This window comes from Leuresthes tenuis, unplaced genomic scaffold (genome assembly GCF_036924035.1).
Source record: "Leuresthes tenuis unplaced genomic scaffold, fLeuTen1.0.hap1 SCAF_2, whole genome shotgun sequence".
NCBI lineage: Eukaryota > Metazoa > Chordata > Actinopteri > Atheriniformes > Atherinopsidae > Leuresthes > Leuresthes tenuis.
The window spans coordinates 7731676-7754681 of record NW_027325356.1 but is presented as its reverse complement, the minus strand read 5'-3'; the positions used below and the strand labels follow the sequence as shown (position 1 = coordinate 7754681).

Here is a 23006-nt window from a genome sequence, read left to right as displayed (position 1 = left end):
AATATTACAGATGTGCTTCTAATGGCAAACAAGGCCTTAAGCCAACAACCTCAAGCAGAGATGATATATTTGACAACTTTTAAGTCTTAAGTCTTTTCAGTGACACTTGAGTTATTCAGTTAGATTTCAGCAGGTCCTACTGGAGCCATAAAAATAGTAAATAACTTCATCCAGACAAAGTTTTGGACATTTCTGCACAAAGTTAACTGGAAAACTGAAGAAGCCTCTGGCTCCATCACTTAGACTTAAACTCAAGTTTCTTCACCTGAAAAACAGCAGTTTGTTACTGGTGGTGAATTTTGACAATTCAGTGAACTGAATACCAAGTCTGACATCTAATTACTCAAGAATAATATTAGTACAGCTGGTAATTGTAACTGTCAGTTATATTTATGCTGCTTGGTCTGGACATCTGGAGGAGGAAGGAGGCAATTTAATCATCATGGGCCCAAAAATGACTTTGCAAACTTTTCAGACTGATTATTTGATAACTACAGAGTTAGGAGTCAACATTGAGTCGTTTTAGTGTAAAATAATTCGGGTATTGGTGAACACTGTGATCACCATGTTTAATTTGAACCAGATACTAAAAAAGACCCAGCATTAATAATAGAGATAACGTCTAAATGTAATTTTACCTGTTTGCTTGCCTTCAGTAATTGATGTAGGACAGGTGGTAATGAAATGGTTATCTTACGGGTCGTATAACAGGCTTTGGTAGGTCCTGTTAGGTGATAAAACACCATAAAAATAAAGCAAATTGATAAGTGAGTGGACTACTATGTCCCTGTGGGGAGCATTCAGAGCGTATTTATTGCTTCCGTTAGGTCGGGCTCTCAGTATGCGGAACTCCCTGCAGACTGATGATGATGAGGAGGAGAGGGAGGAGGAGGATGTTGTGAAAGCAGGTTGTAACTGACCAAGTCACTCGTTCATCGAGCAGGGAGGCGTTCACACGTATCGCATCACTTACTATGCTGCGAGGCAGCCAGACGGAGCCGCAATCATTTTCAGTTATTGTTCCGGTCCGTTGTTTCCAATGGTAAACCGTAAACGCACAGAAATAAGGTTAAATTCATACAATCATCGCCGCCTCTCCCCTCTCGGTGACAGAGGAGGGCACCTAGCAGCCAGGCCGTCTTTGGCAGCTGGCTTAGTAGCGAGCGTTAGCGGCTAACAGGCTAATATAATCAGGTAAGGATGCTTCTTGCACATTGTCTGAGCTGTTTAAACCGACTTAGCGCATTTTTTGTGTTTGTTCAAAGTCTCCTTCTGTGGTGGCCAGCTTCTGTTGCTTTTGACAGGCTGCTATTTATGAGATAAATCGGCAAAAGCTACTGTTAGTGGTGAGGCAGCTAGTTAGCTTGCTAGCTAATCCACTCGTGACGTAGGCGAGCATAAGGCTGACAGAGGAGGTGAGGGGATGCTTCGTTGGTGTGAACATCGAGGACGAGCCGATGTCTGACAGCTTGCCATAAATATAAAAATGATAACGCAGCCACAAGAAAGATAGCCGAGTGTCTGTGGACTGTGTGGAGGCGTTGGCATTGCCTTATCCGTTTTACTATTGTGTTGATTGTTCTGACCGTGAATATCCCGACTTATCTCCAAACTGAAGGAACTAGTAGTATTCCCACAACAAACCTGGTAACCAGCTCTGTCACTGACATCCATGACAGTTTTTTTCAGTAAAATCGCGTGTCCTTGCGAGCCCTTCAGCTATCACGCCTCAAGCATCGTTTTGTCCAGAACAAGCTTCTGACAAATAATATTTGGACACGAAGTGACATGTGGCAGGCTTCACGAGAGATCATGAGATAAGGCAGCTAATTTATTTGTAAATGGGCTGTGTGACCATGACTGGGTAAATTCAGAGGTAAATAGAGACAACAACAAGCTTTTAAACATCCGAACCGTGTCAAAGAACGATCCTATACCGTCATGATGTATGTTGATACATACTTTGATAAACATCCTGTACATTTATGAGATTTATTGTGATTTAATAAGGTTAAGAATAGAAGAAAGGTTTATTTTTACCTGCTCACGTCGACGGCATGACTAAAGAAAGGATTGCATAATCTTAATTTATCATAAACTAAATAATGATTTGGGTGTCAGTCTCAGCACAAAATGCACAAATACAAAATAATGATTACACATGGTTACAGAGGAGACATATACTCAATATGTTCAGCACAATAATACATTGTTAGTGGAATCAAAGGTATATTCATATATATATTATTCACTTACTCTGTTACTGAGAAAAAGCTCCCCATACTCAATTTGTCATGTGTCTGCTTGAGGACACATGACCTCCACATGACCCGTTACGACACAACTGCCCCCAAATATTGGGTACTGAAGTGTACCTCCAGGATGTTATGGAAATAGTTATGCCCCTGAGAGGCTGACAGCCATAAGCATGATGTTTTTGGGTTGTCTGTCTGTCTGTCCCATTCTTGTGATTGCAATATGCAACATCAGATTTTGCACTGATGCTAGTTTGAACTCGAGGCAAACCTCAATTTTGTTTTAAGAAGTCAACGCCCTGGGAGTTCACCAAACACATTTTGTCCAGCATCTCAGAAGCACTTAGAGTTAATTTCCTCAGATTTGATGGTTGCTGGGTCTTCATGTTCATCCTAAACCTGTGAAGGTGACAGATTAGGAACACTGGAGGACATTTCACTATCAGGCACGGACGCCTTATTTGACACAAGACTGTATTTATCCAACTTTGGCGAAGAAGGGTCACGGTCATTGCAATCTTAAAGATCAAACTTGCAGAAAGTTGCACAAAGATTTAATGAGACAAAGTGATTATGTGGTGTAGATTCTTAGTAAAAAACTTGATTTGGATGAGGAAAAGTGCACTGAAGCGCACGTGGTGTTAAGAAATATATCTTGCAAAGTCAAATACTTTGGTAATGCAACTAGGTTTGGCTGTTTTCACTCTGACCTAACCTCTGCACCCTCAAATAGTGGCCCCAATTACTAAGCCAAATATTGAGGTGGTACTATCAACTCATCGAACCCGTGGTAACTTTGATCATTGAAATCTAAATCTGTATTCTCCTGCTGTTGAAGACCTTGGAGTCTTCCATCATAGACTTGACTTTACAGAAAGCGCGGTCTGCACTCTAGATCCAAACTAAAGCTCAGGTAAAGGACTGTCTGAGTAATGCCAGCCTTGTAGCCATTACATGTAATTTGTAGGCTTTTGTGGCAGCTGACATGTTGAGTAACACCTGAACCGTATCGATGAGAGGGAACTAAAAAGGATGCTGCTTATTATATTAAAGACGGTTAGTACTCCGACACTGGCAACTATGTGGTATATATAGTGAGGTATTACTTTCAGCTAATGCATTTAGCAGAACAGCACAAACGGATTTGGTTTTGTGAGCAAAATTGTGATCAAAATGTTAAGGTCGAGAAACCTGGCCAATTTAGGAATGTTCAGTAATCAATATTGGAACTGATGGATAAGTCCTCTGGTCACAAGAGGTCCAAACAATCAGTTGGTGCTAACAAGCTTTATTGACAGGGGAACAAAATATATCAATATCAACTCAGCCTTTGAATATATTGGTGCAATAAGAAAAAAACGCAGTCTAACAATGTGAATCAATCCTTTAAGTCCACACCATCCGTCTTTTGTTGTTGTGGCCTTCCTGAGTTGAAACTACTTCACCAGTCTTCTTCACTGATATCCACGGTGGTTCGCTGTGGACTGGCAAGAAAAGCTATCCATGTTGGAGGCCTGTGAATCATTTCTATCTCCACTGTGTGCTTACATAACCAGTGACTACTGCCTGGAGACAACTCTGAAGAGATTCATCTGTCATGTTAACCTACATAATCATCTTGCTTTGGAAGATTAAACAGTGTTGTGATAGTCTTACTTTCTTAACTGAGAAGCCTTTTAAGGACAGTTATTAAGGGCAATCGGAGAGGTGGCACGGTCTTCAGATCGTCATCTAAAGATGATTTTGTGATTCTGAATCCTTGTGCAGGATGAGGCTGCCTACAGCTCTGCTGCTTCATAAAACAGCCATTTTGGATTTGTACCAGGAAGCGTTCATGCTGCCACACCTGCATGTAGATTCATTCTGCTGATGGTTTTGTGAGATAAAAAGGGCTGTATATATATTTTGTGCAGGCTGAGACCTGACTGTAGAAATGTTTAATTTGTTTAGAATATTTCCTCTTTTAATTTAACCAGTGCTATGAATACAGTTCATTTTATTTCTATTCTTAAACCTGAATTTTCTGTTGCATTTTACATATATTTAGATTCTATTAATACCTTGAATCCTGAATTGTTTTGACGTCAATAGCATGCATCTACATTAGTGTCTCTGATTAGATCTTTTTTTTTTGTACTTGCGCTAAGTGCCAGTTTGCTGTGGTATCAACACATAAAGAAGCCAGTAGGAGTCTGTCAGGCCTACAGTATATTTGAGCACTTTTGCTAAGTGTGATGAGTACTGACATTAAGCTTAACAAGACATGTTTCAGCCCACTGTGAAGTGCTGTTTGAACCCACAGTGTCTCAGTTGGACACTTCACACATCAAATGCTGTTGCATTTAACCGTGTCCAGTTAGTTCAGATTGTTAACATTGTCACGTACGATCAATCTCATTTTCTTCTAGTGAAAAGCTTGATGAGAAACTAAAATGTAACTGTTATGGTACGTCTGTGTATTCTGATATTACTGTAGAGTTAATTTTTGACCTCTTTATAATTTAGACTCATCAAGATAAGTCTGTTTCAGATAAATCTTCTTAAGTCTTACTGTGAATGGCTTCTCTTCCACTAAGTAGAACTATTAGACATAATTGCACCCACAATGCATCTGAAGCCTTGTGCGATTAAGTCACCTGTAATGTCCTAATGTCCTCTGGTCACAGCAGTGTCACACACTGGTTGTGCTGTAGCTGCTGTGGTTAATGATGGCTCTTATTTTACATGCTGTCCATTTTTATGCCCACTTATCTTTGTGCTGCTCACCTTGATTTGCCGTACGAGTCCACAGCTCTTAGGCATCGAATTCACTTGTTAAACGTTTACATTTTTCATAGCTTAATAGAGTTCTCATTTAGTATATATTTCCTATTATTTTCAGTGTTCATTTGCAGGTACTTTAGAAGAAAATACTTTATTTCTTAGAGAAAGTACATTGATGAGGCTGTAGCTCATGTAAATGAAGTCCAAAAGCCTGAAAATTAGAAAAATGAACACAAAATCTTTAGGATATACCACAGCTGAACTGTGTCCAGTTGACACAGTCACTGGTGATCCTTTTCCATTAAATGGTGTGTAACGGCTTGGTATTGGCTTTCCCTTGTACCTAGTACAGTGTAACTGGCGCCTTTTCAGTAGCCAAGGTTTTGAGCGAGCTGACGCGATACTAACAGAAGCTGTGCTAACGCATCGGCTTTACCTAGCACCATCACGGAGCAGCTAACGTCCTGCGAACACCGCCACTTTTGATTGGTTTTTGGAACATTCAGTGTGTCGCAAATCTGTGGAAACGGTCCACGTGCTTGGATTGTGAATCAGCAAGCATATTTATTAGTCAAAAGTAAGGATCTTTTTGCCTTCTGACCAGAGGCGAGCTCTGAACCACACAGTTGCTTGGCGACGTCAGCTTCACAATGTGCTGCAAAATTAGATTTACATGGATGGGATACCGACTGCAGAGGGAAACTAATGAGAGAAGTGTTGAGTCAACCTATATCACAAAATGGAAAAACCTCTTTTTAGGAATGTTACACAGTGGATAGACCTTCAGTGCAAAATTGGAGCACATTGTTAAGAGATTCAAGCTAATACTTAAATAAAATACATTGTGATGTATGTGTAGATCCTTTTGAAGCAGTATATTTCTTTATTCAGTGTGCTGCAACAATATTTTAGTTTTTTACCCTCCGCTTCCATCCTACTTGCAGTAACTACATTAATGCAGGTCTGGCCATTTGAAATTATAGATCCTTGAGCGTATCAGTGCAGGGATAAGTGCTTGTAAATGACAGTGAAAACTACTCAGAGTTCAGTGTTTGTGTTTCAGGGTGGAGTTTCTGAAGCATGGCATCATGTGGCATTTGTTGGCCTTACAGTGAAGGCTGTTCTCCACGGGACGCTGACTGGTAGGAGTAGATCCTGTCGTGGGAGACTTTTCTCTCAGCAAACATTGCAGTTATTGCAGTTGCTATTATTCGCTGTGCCAGGAATGTATTTTTCCTTCTTAAGTAAATTGTACAATAAAATAATGGATAGTCGTTTAGGTTTCAGCAGGTTAAAGCTTCACATTTCACTTCTCGTTCCTCAGATTTAACAAGCACAGGCTTTTTTTGTTGAGCAGCCATTTTGTAGCATCTATGCCAGCCAGACGCTCTCGCTGAGTGTTTTTCTTAAGACGACAGTATTTAATGCAGCTTTATGATGCCCTCTGAAATGAAAAAGCCTTTTGTTTGCAGTCTTATAACAACCGGCATTTCCACATTTCCTTTTTCGATTCAATTCTGGTCCAAAGTTAGAAATTTGGTTTTAATCTCATTTTGGTTTGGATTATTTGGCATATGATACAAATTTTGTGTAGATGGAAAAGAATAGAAGAGAATAAAGTTGTGCTTTGACAGGACCAATCTCTTGGTTTTATGACTCATTAACATTGATGAAATGTGTATAAATTGAAATAGTTTTTTAACCAGCCCTAATCGTTCTGTTTGTTCTTTAGTTTCTGTTTTTGTGCTGCAGGTGTAAAGCACAATAATACTTTTTAACAAGCCGGTCGAGTTTGATCCTGATCCTCTGACATTTTCCTGTACAGGGAAGTGTGAAGTTCAATTTTTAGATCAGCACTGTATCCCATTATTGCTACTTATGTCATGAAACCCCCTTGTGAATTTGAGCTTAATGGTGTTTCTGGAAATAGTTTTTGATAAGTGATTCTTAAAAGTTAATCCGTACCCTGGAATCTGTCATTTTTTTCCTTTAATTTAATGGGTTATACATTCTTGCCAGCTTTTCCAGGAGAATTGTGTTCAGCTTTGTTTGACTGAAGAGCAGCTGCTCATCTGTAGTACACTGTCAAAGAAGTAGCCCAGTTAGATTGGGTTGTTATTGTCAGAGAACAGCTGTCCAGTTGTGCCATTGTTTACCTCTCCTTGTGACCTGTCTGAGAGGATAAATAACTGTTTGTATATTAGTGCAATATCTATTTGTAGTGGTGCGAGTTGAGTTTTCTGCCATCACCTGCAAATCACAGGGCTTTAAGGGTCATAGTACAAGCTGTCATGGCACTCATTCCACCAAGGCCCCTAAGCTGCTTACTCCATCGGTGAGCCTCTCTTTATCCTCCAACAAAAGCAGCAAGCTGTCACAAAACACAGAAGTTTGCTCCAAAGAGCTGCAAGTTTACTGATAAAGTGTAGGCAATATCATTGGACAGTGAAAAAGCTGCTGATGTTACTGGGATTGTTGCCTGATTCTGTTCGACTGTCAATTTTGTTTGCCTGACGTCCTTTCATTGTTCTTGGTCTAAAAAGCATCTGTCACCGTTTTGGTGAAGAAAAATAATTGCATGTGACAAATAACAACAAAAGGAAAAAGACTTTCAGTTTCTCTACTGGCAAGGGCCTCCACAGTATGGATCTTTGCTGATTTCTCTGTTTTGATGAATTAAAGTAGTTCCTTGATGAGTTATTTGGAGGGACTGCAGACAGTGGAAAACATGACACACTTCTTTCACCACTCCTCACTTGAAAAATCTATCCCATAAATCTTCACTCCCCTTGAAATCCATTTTTCTTATCAATAGCCAAGGCCTCTATTTTTGCGTTTCACTGGACTTGTGACACTTATGACACTTCTGTGTTTAGTTTTCTGGCTTCCTAGAAACAGTCCCAAGCTTTTCTCCTTTTTGCCGTTTTCTTTTTTAATTTTTGCAACATTTAAAATGTTTTCTTAGAAACAACTCTATTGGTAAGGGTTAATAGGAAGAGGGAGAGTGGAAACTACCACAAACTTTAATGCAGTTGTTGTGCACACAATTTTTGAATGGTCTGTGACTTAAAAATGAAATGTTGAACTATGAATTATTAAAGAAATCTTTGCCCAGTTGTCAAACAATCGTGATGCACATTTTTTACATTTTTGTTACAGGTCTGGCTTTTTTTTCCAACCATCATGCTTATCAAGGACCTGCGTCTCGATTCTACAGCTGTTGTGATGGAAAGACACCAGTGACTCAGAGGGAAAGTATTTCTTGGATGCCTTAACATACAGGACGTGGTCAGTCCAAGATGGAGAAAAAGAAAATGTGCCCACGCCTTCTCGACTACTTGGTGGTGGTCGGAGCAAGGTAAGCGCTAAACCTGACTTTGGTTAGATAATAGCACTGCGTTGTCTTAGAAAGTCTTAGAACATATGGAAATGAATCCTCATGGTTGTATTTGTATTGTTTTATAATGACAGGGAAATTAGTGAGCAGTCAGTATCTTAATTTGAGGAGTTTGGGATTTGATGGCAATAGGTTACGGTTATTTTTAAGCAGAACAAAAATGTGTTAATCTATTCTTTAGGCAACCAAGTAGTGACAGTGTGGCTCAAACCCCTCAACTCCTTCGTCGATACCCACTAGAGGACCATCACGACTTCCCCCTCCCACCAGATGTGGTGTTCTTCTGCCAACCTGAGGGCTGCCTGAGTATACGCCAGCGTAGGGTTAGCTTGCGTGATGACTCCTCCTTCGTTTTCACGCTGACTGACAAGGACTCGGGCATCACTCGCTATGGAATCTGCGTCAACTTCTACCGATCTTTTCAGCGTGGGCATCACCGTGCTCGAGGAGACAAGAGTAGTCACTCAGAGGCAGCAGCACAGGCGGCCGAGACCACTTGTGAAGTGTCTGATGGCAGCGGTGGAGGACCAACCACTGCGTCATCTGCTCCGAACAACACAGAGTCAGCAAATCCACCTTCCTCTGGAGAAGAGGGTGGACAGCCAGCGGCCGAGCTAAACTCTGGCAAGTCCCCACAGCACAGACGCAGTGCTGCAAAGGTGGCAGCCAGGAATCGCAACAGCACCCTGACCTCACTGTGCATACTCAGCCACTACCCCTTCTTCTCCACCTTCAGAGAGTGCTTATATATTCTCAAGAGGCTTGTGGACTGTTGCAGCCAGAGGCTAACTCTACGAGCTGGGCTCCCTCGTGCCACCCAAAGGTGAGATGAAGCTTTGAATCCATTAGTGTAAAAACAGATTCTTTGTTCTAACTGGATGGTGAAACGCACCTTTTTTTTTGTTTTGTTTTACTCAGACAGAACTTTCATTAGCCAGAGTCCCAGCACCCGGATCATTTAGTTTGAGGATGGTGGTTGTTCTTTTAGAACAAACTTTTTATACTCACAATACCAAAAATGTGATGGCTGGCACATTTATGCCCACTAGTTGATCAACACCTTTGACACCAAATGACAACTACAATGTCAACTCTTCTCAACATTATATGGAGCATTACTCATTTTACAGCCTCAAGGACAAGCAATTGACTGACATAAAATCTGTTCATTGTCATACTCGCATGTAAATTTAATCAAGAGGAATGAACAGCAATACCACAAAATACGTAAACATTAGTTTCTGTGCTTTTAATGCAAATTAATGACCCCACTAATTGTGTCAACTCCTATTTTAACTCAGTTTTAACACTGTCACAGTTTTTGTTGGCATGCTTTGCAGTACCTACCGTTTTCTCTCTCCCCCAGTTTGCTTTTGCGACTGTCTACATGCTGTATGCATGTTTGTTTAGCAGAATTAATACAAGAACCTTTGTTTGTGGGCTCATGCAGCATTGCAGGCCATCTGCACCTCGTGTTGTTTTCACAGTTTGCTTTATGTCGTCGCACTACACCTTAATGATGAGTAATGGAAACCAAAATATCCACAGTATATATATTCAGTTTGGTTTTTAATGATGTGTCGCACATGAAATATGAATTCATCCAGCCTTTCAGGTTTTGGTTTAATCCGCTTTATGTCCATTTTAGACCGGAGAAGAGGCTGAGAAATTAAGGTTTTAGTTGGCAACAAAAACTACTCACTTCTTGAGATTTTTTTCTAAACAAGCCTTAGATCTGAAAAGGTTAATATATGTTATATAATTTCATAGGTTCAGTAGTTTCCGAGACATGCCATCAATGACTTTTCTTATAACGGTTTGAGGAAAAATCCTTTCATTGATGCATTTGCTTTTGTCCAGAATCGATTTACAACTTAGAAGAATGTATTTTTAAGCATCCCGCACACCTCAGGACACACCTCTATACTACATTACTTGTTTAAGTTGTTGAGGCTGCTGCATCTGAGTCAGTCGCTGTTAAAGGAAGCACTCAGAGTTGGCGTTTTAGTTAATATCTAGAAACATTCAATCCAGTAGAGGCTGTGGATATTATAATGTAAGAGAAAGATTATTGTTGTCAACATGATTTGAAATAAAATCAAAAAACTGCCATTTAAGATGTTGTTCTGGTTTTTAGACTTGATACAGTGTGTTGATGATATTTGGATTTTTTCTTAGGGGTTATTGCTTCTTTTTTTATTTAAGTAGCTGAAAATACTCTTAGGGTTACTGTCACACCATCTATGTTGAAAAGGATAGTAATCGACAAAGTCTTGATTAAGCTGTTGGACGGGTGTGGCTGTTTCCTCCTTATTACTACAAAGAATTGAATGTTTAATGCACAATTAATATTACACTTTGGCCTTTTTGTTTTTTCTTTTTAAATATTAATTTTTGCAAAATCATCCGGTGGATCTTACTCACCAAAACCTTAAAAAGGCCATTGAAGCCATAGGCTGAACAGACCGGATAATCCTTTTTGTTTTCTGGTACGACTGGTTGAAACGTGATGTTGCAATGATAAGGAAGGAGGAGAGCCGTTGCGTAATGGCTGCGAGCTCTTTGTGCTGTGGCGGCTCTGACAGATTGAGGTCTCTGGCTGCCGCTGGGTAGCAGCTGCAGTTGGTGGGAGGGAACTAATGATTTACCTTTCTACTTGCCACACACGCACTCTAAAGTATACACTTCAGGAAGGGTAATGACACCATGTGTGTGTCTAGTTGAGGGTTTCACATCAATATTTCGGCGATTGCTTAAGAGCCTCTCCTGTGTTTCAGTAGCATTTACTCATCAGATTAGTGATTTTACAAGGTGTTTGCTCAGGCCTCTTGACCGCTATTTGCACCAATAAAATAAGCCAACTAATCAATTGGCTTTCAGTCCTAAATTGACCATTGCCTTATGTCAGCATCTAACCATGTTCAGTGTTTCACAATATGCAGTGTACCACAACCTGAAGAAAATACGTTGTTCAGCTTAAGAGTTGAGACACCGTAGCTCCAACAAGGTGTTGGAATTTAAGAGTGGCTTTTGCAATGAAATTCACATATGGCACATTTAAAATATAGACTTTGTAGGGTTTTATTTTGTTTTGGGTGACTGGATATTTGGGTACGTTAAGACTTAAAAAAAAAAAAAAAAAGCATATTGGACTTTTTTGGATTTGGATTTTTGGACTATGTTAGAAAATGAGATCCGACAGTCAACTCCACATCTGCTTTATATGGTGTGTGAGCATTTGATGCAGTAACATAAGCAGGTGCATCTCTATGTTCTCTTGTCTTTATATATTGTAGCTATTATCAACTATTAAGACTTTTTAGGAACACCAATGTTATCTGATTTACTCTGAGGTTTTATTAAATTTGGCTTATTACATTTAAGAATTCAAACGGTTGATTTGGTTAGATCATTAGATAAATAACAATTCTAAAATGAATCGCTTTCCATTTCAGGGACACCATGTGGCGGGTGTTTACGGGTGCTTTATCAGTGGAGGAGAAAGGCAGCCAGCTGCTGGCCGACCTAAGGGAGATCGAATCCTGGGTGTACCGGTTGCTGCGTTCACCTGTGCCAGTGGCAGGTCAGAGACGTGTGGATGTGGAGGTGCTGCCTCATGAACTCAAACGGTCGCTCACCTTCGCCTTGCCTGACAACTCTCGCTTTGTCATGGTCGACTTCCCCCTGCACCTGCCCCTGGAGCTGCTGGGTGTGGACGCCTGTCTTCAGGTCCTCAGCTGTGTGCTGCTAGAACACAAGGTAAGGATGGGCACGACAAAGGCTCTAGGATTTCTACTGTTATTAGTCATACCTTGTATCTGTCTGTTTATGTTGTTTAAAATGTCCACATGTATTAAAAACCAGGATATGTGTGGTTGTCTTCAGCTGCAAAGCTATATGTTCTGTGTTATGTTTGGTTTGATGTTATGTTTCCTCTGATGAACAGCTCACTGGACAAAAAACCTTTTCAAAGATCTACTTAGCAAGTAACCCTAATAAGTCTGTTTGTATAATATCCCATGAAGATATTTCACTGCAGTCTACCCAAAGCATGGGTCAAATTATTAACTGTGAACAGTTTATGAATGAGAGGAAATTGTCTTCTCTTTTCTCTATGCATCTGCCATCTTAAACCTCTAGATCCATTAGTATGGTTGTAATAAGAATCCTTGTCTGCCCGTTGCTGGTGTTATGTTGCTCATGGTAGACAGTGGCATGGATACACTGGCTCATTTGCAACAGTTCCAGTCAAAGGATCTGCCTCTTAGTTTCATTCACACTGCAGGTAGATCACAGTGTTGGTTGAACGCTGTACAGTTCCTCTGCTTTGCCTTCTTTTATTCATGAAAATTTCAAAACCGTCGAAGTAAATCGACGTTCCACCACCTGAATTTTTTTTCCCCGGATGCGTCTGTGGACTTTTAACTTTAAAGTTTTCCTGAACCCTCCTACACTCCTCTCGGGTTTAACTACAGTAAATACATTCTCTACCTGTTCGAAACATTGGCACCTTATAGTGATCCATCTTGGGCTTTGAAGAAGATTAATTCAGTATGTCATTAAATTCAGTCAAGCTGAACTAAGCAAAGCCTGCAAGCTCTAAGAATGACAGTCCTTTCAAGCACTTTATGCTGCCACATTAATTTTTCATGAAGGCTCCGTTTTTAATTTTGCCGTTTCAGATCCAGGGCGACATGAGTGTTCATGGGTTTTGTGTGAACAAAAAGGGAATATGGATAGAGCAGTCAAATTATTGGGTGACAGGATGGCTAAGTGAATGTGTGTTATTTCAGTGAGACTGCATGAAAATTTACAATTCAGAAATAAATATGTACAGAATTCACTTGAAAAATCCTATTAATCCATTGTCTTTTCATCAGGTCATTCTGCAGTCCCGAGATTACAATGCTTTGTCTATGAGTGTCATGGCCTTCGTGGCGATGATCTACCCACTGGAGTACATGTTCCCCGTCATCCCCTTACTGCCAACATGTATGGCTTCTGCTGAACAGGTAAGATTAACATTTGTGGTTAAGATATTTCTTACTAAACTTTGTGTCTTGTTATACACCCTGCTGTATATCTGCTGCTGTAACATCAACATTCTGACTAACTGATGTGCTTTTTTTTCTCCTCACAGCTCCTTCTTGCTCCCACTCCCTACATTATCGGTGTGCCAGCCAGCTTCTTTCTCTACAAATCAGATTTCAAAATGCCAGATGATGTTTGGCTTGTTGACCTTGACAGCAGCAAGGTTTGTACGTCAACAGGTTTGACTGACAGTCTGTCTTCATGATGGTCGTCTTAAAGACATGCCAGAGATATTATTTTCCTTTTTTTACCACACCCAGCATTCACATTTGGATCCTCCAAGGCATTAGAGATGAGAGTCAGATCAGGCTGCAGAGATTTGGGCCATCTGGGGACAGTAACAGACAAGGTTTTTGGATAGTCACTTGGTTTTTATAGTCCTCATGCTACAGTACTGTTGCTGACATAAAGACTGCAACCCCAAATAGGATGAAACTAGGAAAATGAAGGTAGAAGGTATGATTTTTGTAATGAAATCCACTACCATACACCTCTTGTGAGAGGGAATTAAGGCTTTTTTATTTTTATGAAGTTGTCTACTTTTAAATCTGATTAATGTATGGTCTTATTAGATATGGATTTAAAATGTTGTTTTACCTGCAGGTTATAGCACCTACCAATGCAGAGATTCTGCCACCTCTTCCAGAGCCTGAAGCGGGCGAGCTTAAGAAACATCTGAAACAGGTAATGTGTGTGATTTGTCTTGTTTTTCTGGTAAAGTGTTTCTGATTCTGCTGCACGGTGGCAAGCGGTGTTCAGCTCAAGCCTGTGGGACGTTTCCTAGGATTCCTAGTTGATCACACGGGTATAAATGTAAAAATTCTCTTTCAGCTGTTTGAAGAGTAGGTGCCTCCCTCATCAGCAGAGTTGTATGTATTGTCGATGAGTGTGAGAACATTTAAAACAGGTTTTGTAGTGCACTAACAAATGATCTTTTCTTTTTTTTCCTGTTTTCTTTGCATGCTCTAGCTCTTGGAGGTAAAATATGATGCTAGGACCCAAGTAAAATTGTTAGTGATACTGGTAGCAACTAATTTCCCCCTAACCCAGTTTGATTAGCATTACACTATAATCTGGTTCTGACTCACGGAAACACCTAATTTTTATGTACTTAAACTCTCCTGTTTCAGGTACCACAGGAGGAAATGTATGCAGCATTTCTCTTTTTCACACTAAAGCCCACACATTGGGGATTTTAAAAAGTCAAATTAAATCCATTTTTGTCAACTTGGTGACTTAAAAAGGCCGACATACTAATTAGCTAACATTCACATTTTAATTATTAGTTTAAACGGCAAAGGACATCACTGACATTTACAATCATTTTTAATTAAGATGATTTAAGACTTTTTTTTTTTTTTTAAAGCTTCATAAATTATTTACTGATTATGGTTATGTCTCATCGAATAATGCCAAAAAGAAACCTTCCCCTTTATCCTCTTCTCACACTTCACATTTAGCTATTTTAAAAATCATTATTTGCTTTCCTATGCCTTGATTCAGAGCCAGTTTGTTAGCAGTGTGTGGTTAGCAGCTCTTTCCTTGTGTGAGTGTGAGTGTGTGTGTGTGCCGGGGAGGCTGGTTTGTAGGAGTGTGCAAAGCCTCTGTTTTTGCTGCTGTATATTTGGAAACAAGCTCACAGTGTTGATCTGTGAATGGAAAATGTCAGTGGTTAGACGTGGTTTCATGGATTTGATGAAGCCTATGATGCCACAGCAGAATGCTGCTTCTGTGAGTCTCTGAAAATACTTGAACTGAACTCGGGATTTACAAAGATAAATTGGTCCTACAAGTGACTGATTTATTTAAGTACAGCTTATTTGTTTCCCTAAGTATTTAGGAATCAATATAGGATTTAAATTTTCTTTAGGTATTTAAGTGTTCAAGTATTTTATTTGTTTCTGAAAAGATCTGCTGTTTTTGTACTGTATCTGTCATCGCCACTCCATTGTGAGCACTGGTTTTACCCAGTTGCTCACCATGGATGACTGTCGTGTCTTTCTCTCGGTTGGTGAATTCTGTTTTTTTTTTTTTTTTTTTCTCACTATCATACTAAGCATAAAAAGCATCTTGCGTGTCTTCATCTGTCTTTTTCTCTCTACTTTCACTCAGTCTAACAATCCTCTTGCTCTCCTGACTTTCTTTCACTTTTCCAAAGCAGACACAAATCATCACGTTTTCTTTTTCTCCTTACTCTAGTGGACTTTAAAATTTGAAGTGGAAATGATGAAGGCCAACGCCTCTTTCAATGCACAAACACACCAAAAGGAATACTTCTCCTCGTGATCTTAAATCTGATTGAGTCACATTTGGATGACTCCGAAATACACTTATTTGCTGTCAGCAGAAGCACACAAATTGGGAAGTACTACTGAAAGGAGACAAAGGAAAGAAAGGGAAAGGGCCGTGGGTGGGACCCTTCCGTCATTTCTTGTTCCAGTGTCAGTCACAAATTTGTCATCCCAGACCTTCATGTGGTTCTCCTCGCATCTCTTTTATCCCCTTCCTAGTGTCTGGTTAGGTTGACCGTGATCACCCAAAAGCAGATCTTCTCCTCTGAAAATAAGGTTACTTATTTTTCCTCCTGTGGAATGTGTAATGCCCCTGCACGGATATCCTCTCATACATTATTTTTGCTTGTCACTACTACTTGTCTCTTGTTCTCCAGACTTGAACAAAATGCATAACAGCGTCACAGAATGTTGCGGACCAGTTTTTTAATACACTGCTTAGCTCTGGCTTGAGCATGACTGAATGTGCGTGCATCTATCTTGGCATCAGTGAGTGTTCTCGTAACCAAATTAATACCAAATGAAGCTTATCTCCTTTTATATCTTTGACAAAGGTAACATTCATCCAGACCCAGCAACTAAATCTTCCATTATGCTAAGCTAAACATTAATTCCTGAGACTGCAACAGTTCCCTTATAGCAAATCATGCATAGTGCCTTACCTCCCTTGTGCTCCTTTTCTCCAAAATGGGACACCCACCGCAGGCATCAGCATGTTCAAAAATGATCATTCACATACTTTATATAATAGAAAAGTAAAGTAAAATGGAAAATTGATCAAAGTTGGGTTAAAACTCCTTTATTTTTGAGATTTTCTTAGCACCCTGTTGAACTTTTCAGATTCATTTTAGAATTAAACAAGATTTTCCATAAAAGCTCTCTCCTAAACCAAGTGTCTTTGGCTTTAATTGATGACCTTCTTTCAGTGAAAAACACTGATAAATTTGTCCCATTTAAAATAAAACAATGTTGATGCCAGTCGTGGGAGTGGGCCATCACAGAGCTGTGTTTTTGTCTCTCGATCCACTGCTATGATTTTAATCTACATCACTGCTGCATTTTAGGCCTTGGCCAGTATGAGTCTGAACACCCAACCCATTTTGAATCTGGAGAAGTTCCAGGAAGGCCAAGAGATGCCCCTGCTCCCACCTGGGCGTGATAAAGCTTCACCGTCCTCCACAGAGTTCAACCCTCTTATTTACGGCAATGACGTTGATTCTGTGGATGTGGCCACCAGGCAAGTTTTGCCTCAACGATTTGCATTAAATGTTTGGATTCTACACAGTTGACCCACAGTTCCAGGAATGCTGAAGTCAAATTCAACTCTTAAGATAAACATTTATAAACTAAAACGTCTTGGTTTTGCAGGGTTGCCATGGTGCGGTTCTTCAACTCTCCAAATGTCCTCCAGGGCTTCCAGATGCACACTCGCACCTTGCGTCTCTTTCCCCGACCAGTGGTTGCTTTTCAGTCATCATCTTTTCTTGCCTCTCGGCCACGCCGCTCTGGGTTTGCAGATAAACTTTCTCACACTCAGGCAGTAGAGTTCTATGGAGAGTGGGCTCTCAATCCGACTAACCTCGCCTTTCAGAGGATACATAACAGTAAGACTTATTTAAAAACCAAATAATTTGTTTTTGTGAAAGTGCATTCCTTAAATTGTCGAATAAAAATCAATCGTCCTTATGTACACCTCTGTTTTAGATGTGTTTGATCCATCTTTAATTGGAGACAAGCCCAAGTGGTATGCACACCAGCTACAGCCAGTAGTCTACAGAGTCTATGATGGAAGCTCTCAGCTGGTTGAGGCTATGGCCGGTCCCATGGAGGACGAGGGAAATCAGTCTGACCCCACAGACAGGTGAGACAGACTGTGATCCTTCTCATGTTATTCCTGCTAACTGGGTTTTTGCTTTATTTAAAAAATGTCATATTCAGTGGAATCTGATTGTCTCCTGTGTAGGGCTGCACGATTATGACCAAAATCATCACGATTATTTTGATCAATATTGTAATCACGATTATTCATCATGCCTGGAAAAACATGTATTTTTATTGCACCCTTTATAAAGAAACAATATGCCAACAATTTTAGTGAAAAATTAAACTTTAAATTAGAATGAATTATAAATAAAGCAAAATAAAGACAAAAACCCAATCATTTAAAATTTTAACGTACCGTATTTTCTGCAGCATAAGGTGCACCTAAAAGCCTTAAATTTTCATAAAAATCAGCCGTGCGCCATATAATCCGGTGCGCTTTATGTGTGCACTGGATTCCAAAATCTGTCACGGATACTGGCCACTTCTGTCGCTCGCTTTGCGTTCAGTGTGAATCCAGGGTTAGGCGAATACCTAACCATCACCCATCTTCAGTGAGATGGGTGATGCACACCGATATGCAGTTTATAAGTGTAAAAACGACCAACGATGTTGTCCTTCACCGTCGGACCATTTCCCGCTGACACAGGGACGTAATACATACACTACGTGTGCTGGCAGCGATAAACCAATCCGAGAACATTGGGTAATACGTACGCCTTATAATCAGGTGTGCCTTATGTATTGGTTAAGTTAAGTGGGTTAAGAACAAATTAGTGGTGTTACTCTGTGGGGCAGACACTACTTTGTTACACTCTTTGCAAATAACTTGCTCTTGTTTAACGTCACTTGCCCTGAATCCGAAACAAGTCCAGACAATGGATGTCGCCCCGTTTTAAGGCACAAGCTCCTCGCAATCCCCAGATCAGATGCTACTGTATTCTTCTCGGCTTTCGACATGACTTGCTCTCATCAGTCTTACTCATAGACTGTCTAAATAGCTGCCGCTGCAGGCTGCCTTGCACTGCCTACTTGTTATTTAGGCAGCTTAATGAAGCCTTAACCATGCTTTCGCCCCCTGGTGGTTGGTAGACTACTGGTTGAGAACACGTGTGGTTAGAGATGCAGGCAGCAGAGCTCGCATTTTGAATGTAAATATTGTCGACGATCAGGTTAATTTAATTGTGGCCACCAAAATCGTGATCACGATCAAAATACGATTAATTGTGCAGCCCTACTGCTGTCGATAATAAGTAATCTAATATGCCACAGTGGTAGTGACAGTGAGGGATACGATGACTCCAGTTCGTCATATTCCTCACTTGGAGACCTGGTGAGTGAGATGATTCAAGGTGACATTCAGGGGGACACGCCAAGTAAGTTGTTGTTTCATTTGAAAGATGCACATTTATCATGTCAATACCGTTTTCTCTGTATAAAAATCTTACCTCGATGTCTTAGGCTTGGATCCGCCTACTCATGCTGCTCTGGGAGATCCCAGTGAGGTTGAGTTTCAAGACTTGCCAGAAGGTCATTGCACAGAAGATCCGCCCACTGGGGATGGAGCTGCTGAACCGTCTGATGGTCAAACACTTCGCTCAAGCTCCAGCACAACAGCAAGCTCAAGTCCCAGCACAATCATCCAGGGAGTTAACAATGTGTGTTATCGTTCCAGTCATCGAAAACCGTACTCTCACCTCGAAATGTCTTGGGTTAGATGGATAGCTTAAACAGAGCATCTTTTTGTTTTTGTTGTTACAATTTAAGAGATAAACTGTATACTAATGGTCATATTTGTTGATATAACGCAAGCATTTTTACTGTATTATACTCATCCGTGTTCCTATTATTTCAGGAGCAGGTGGAAGCACCTGAAATTGAAGCATCAGCAAATGCCGCTTTACAGAACCCTGTACCTGGGTTGGGCAGTCAGCCATTCCTCAGACCTGCAGCTGATGCTGGTCTGGTGGACCCAGCCAACAAAAAGCAAGAGTATGACAACCCATACTTTGAGCCTCAGTATGGTTTCCCCTCAGAGGATGACCCTGATGCAGAAGAACAAGTGGAATCATACACCCCTCGATTCAACCAGAACCTCAATGGCAACAAGTGTGTTAAACTTGTTCATCACTTGAATGATAACATCATTCAAATGGGCTTTCTGATCAGCCATGCAATGTTCTTGTCATGGTGGTCTTGAATCTTTGGTGGTGTGATGTTATGCAGCTTGAATGCTTGAGTCTTCCATGTTTTGTGAATAAATTTTAGCGTCTGTGTCGCATGTTAATGTCTTGGCCTCTTGCATTGTTCAGGGCGCAGCGGCCTTTACGTCCTAGCAGCCTGAGGCTTCCGGGAGAGTCCGATGGAGAGGGAGACTCTCGCAACAGCTCGCCAAACTCCACCATTTCCAACAGCAGCAATGATGGATTTGGAGGGCTAATGTCCTTTGCCAGTAAGGATGATAACATTTTATTTTGGATTATTTTCAGCCAAATCTGTAACCAGGGTTTAATTCTTAGTTTTATTTCAATTTAATGGTCAGATTTAGTTCATCCACTTTTAAAGTTTGATGGCGAGTTTTAGCCATTAACTTTACACGCACCTCTTGCATTATAAAATATACCAAAAGAAGAGCTGTTTTTTATAGAATTATGCCTAGTTTACAGTTTTGTTTACGTGAAAAGCATCTTAGGATGTTGTTGTGTGCAGATTTTTTTTTCCATTGTCTGCAGCTTACCAATAAATGGATAAATAAATCATATTAGAGATCATGTGACTGATGCCTGTTTCTTTTTCTCTGCTAAAATAAAACATTTGATGAAATTAGACCATAACAGATGGTTTAATTTGGACTTAAATAAACATTCAGTGCTATTGTGTTTGCATTGTTTCTGTTTGCTTAAATAGATCTATTCTGTGTAACAGATCTACTTAAGCTAACTATGGGTAATAAAAACATTGACCCACAGCACTTGTATTGACAAAGCTGCTCGTAATGGAGATGTTCCTTTCATAGTTTTTTGTTTCCTGGCCACATAAACTATGCAAAGCTGCAGGCTATTGTTAAATCAGATTTTACACTGTTGAGTGATATATCAGGCATATATCTTAAGAAGACTTGCGTTTAACAGCCTGTTATATTGATGGGATTAGATACCTGTAAAATACATGTGAATTATTAGTGTTAACTTGTATACCTTGTTATTGCTTCATCATTTAAGCCATGTTGCTGTTTGCTGACCACATGCCTACTCCCACCAAAGGTAATCTTTACAAGAACCACGGCACCAGTTTCAGTCTGTCGAATCTCAGTCTTCCCAACAAGGCAGCGAGAGAAAAATCAACACCGTTTCCCAGTCTGAAAGGTAGGAAAGCACAGCTATTCTGACCACTTTCCCTCATGAAATCTCTTTGTTGACTTGATGTCTGTTCAGTGTGGTTATTGTTGTTTGTTTGTAAAGACACAACAAAAGGAAGTCTGTGTAAAAATCCTTTTAGTGTCATTATCGACACAGATTTAATTCATTTTATTATTACTGGCTTCATGTTTGCAGTCTCTGTTTGAATTATCATATTTAGGATGCCTTTAAGTTCCGACTTTTCCTTTACTAGCTAAATAAAACAAATAATAGATAATATAGACTGAATTAAATGTAAAAAACAAACAATTTTTTATGCCCTTGATTGATTTACTGTTTGTCCTTTTCTTTGTTTTAAATTTTCTTATTTTAAAAATCATTTATTGGGGTAAAAGAATATTTTAATTTTGATGTTGAGGAGGAAATGGAGCAAGCAGGTTTGTAGAACTGTTTTTACGGCTTGATTTTCCTCCCTCTGGATTGCCAAACATATATGGCACTATTTAAAGGAGAATATTGAGGAAATAATTAATGTTTTTCTCTCGAGAATTGAAATGGGGAAAATCCGCTTAAAAACAGACTTTAATTGTTTTTGTCATGTCCTGCACGTTTTGAGATGATTTAAGAGGATAATAATGAGCTCTGTTGAGGCTGGATTTTCACTTAAACTGAGAGAAAAAAGAAACAGGTGAAGCATGGCGAACTAACTCAATAGCTCCACTCCATGTGGAATAGCTGCCATAGAAATGTTCTTTTCCTTTGATTATGATGTGTTTTGTCTTTGTTGTTCAGATTCCCCCGACAGCCCGGGTATGTTACGTCTGGTGTGATAGTTTGTTTTAACTCCCTCACTAGGCATTACTTTATCCTTTTGAAGTGGCCTCTACCTCTCTTACACCCTGCTTCTCAGTGTAGGACTAAGATAGGAGATACACCCCTAATAGCCGTTTAAACATCTGCCTTCCCCTCTATTCCTCCACCATTCCTCTGTGTGTGACTGTTGGGAGTCTTTTGATGCACACATTTATAATTAAGATTTCTTCTGTGACTGCAATCGTTACTGATGTGATAGCTGCACATTCTCACTACTACAAGTGGGATATTTTTGATCTGCATTCACATCCTTACAGCATTGTTGTGGTAACATTTGAATCACTGAATGATGTTCACAGAGAAATCTGTCTGCAGTGAATGGAAATAATCTCCCACCTGCCTCACGTGCTGTTTGCTCCTTGAGTGGTTCTTGTTGCCGAGTGTTTACGTCCCTTTTTAAGATCACTGCTCAAAAGAAGCTATCTGCCCCGTGGAAAAAGTGCACAACAACCTCTAAAGAAACAACTCCATCCATTGTTCTTGTTTAATGTACAGCATCATTTACATGGTTCAGGCCATTGATGCATACACAACAATGTATTTGCTAAATTTTGACTATATTAATTAAAAACTGGTCATTGTCCATCTGATTGAACATTTAAGGGCTCTGTACCATTTTCATTCTTCTGTTACTTTTTGATTTATGTTTTTCCTTTGTTTTGGCACCTTGTTGAGTGTGCATGTCTGTTGTTTTATGGGTTGATGTTCAGACTGGTTGTGTCTGGGCCGGTGTCCCTCTCTCTGTCCACCTTTTTGCGGCACTAATTCTGGGTTTTGTGTGCAGTATTTGGGCTAAATTCTCTAATGGAGATAATTACAGAGGCCGGCCCGGGGAGCGGAGAAGGTGGGTTCTGCCCTTTTATCGAGTGAGCTGCATGCTTCTCCAAGCCAGTCAATGACATCTCCCAGCATCCCCTATGTTTCTCCCCATTTCAGTCACTGTGTGAATCATCAAAGGTCCAGTGAGACATTGTTCATTCTTTCCACACTGTCATTCATGATAACTGTGATTCTCAGACTAACTGTTCACTCCATAAAATGTTTAATGTCATATCCAAAACTTATCTTATCACAGTTAATGTTCAAAAGACTCTAGATCTAATGGCAGCTTTGGAGCAATCATACAACAGTTGACCATGAGAAAGCGCAGGAAGTA

At 40.1% G+C, this 23006-nt stretch overlaps 1 protein-coding gene across 23 annotated transcripts in view; it reads left to right on the top strand.

Annotated features, from left to right (window-relative positions):
- Positions 1-894: 894 nt before the first annotated feature.
- Positions 895-23006, top strand: part of madd (MAP-kinase activating death domain) — a 44458-nt gene continuing 22346 nt past the window's right edge. For 9 of the 23 annotated variants that reach the window (XM_072380023.1, XM_072380013.1, XM_072380017.1 and 6 more), the window contains exons 1-17: positions 895-1194; positions 8178-8376; positions 8597-9238; positions 11871-12174; positions 13296-13427; positions 13556-13669; positions 14110-14190; positions 16017-16073; positions 16862-17034; positions 17166-17401; positions 17502-17658; positions 18891-18994; positions 19080-19276; positions 19474-19727; positions 19931-20070; positions 20882-20983; positions 22635-22694. In XM_072380023.1, coding sequence (XP_072236124.1) covers positions 8318-8376; positions 8597-9238; positions 11871-12174; positions 13296-13427; positions 13556-13669; positions 14110-14190; positions 16017-16073; positions 16862-17034; positions 17166-17401; positions 17502-17658; positions 18891-18994; positions 19080-19276; positions 19474-19727; positions 19931-20070; positions 20882-20983; positions 22635-22694 — 2812 coding nt within the window. In that variant the 5' untranslated portion in view covers positions 895-1194; positions 8178-8317. The remainder of the gene's footprint in view (positions 1195-8177; positions 8377-8596; positions 9239-11870; positions 12175-13295; positions 13428-13555; positions 13670-14109; positions 14191-16016; positions 16074-16861; positions 17035-17165; positions 17402-17501; positions 17659-18890; positions 18995-19079; positions 19277-19473; positions 19728-19930; positions 20071-20881; positions 20984-22634; positions 22695-23006) is intronic. The other 14 variants (XM_072380030.1, XM_072380032.1, XM_072380029.1 and 11 more) reach the window with 4 other exon arrangements.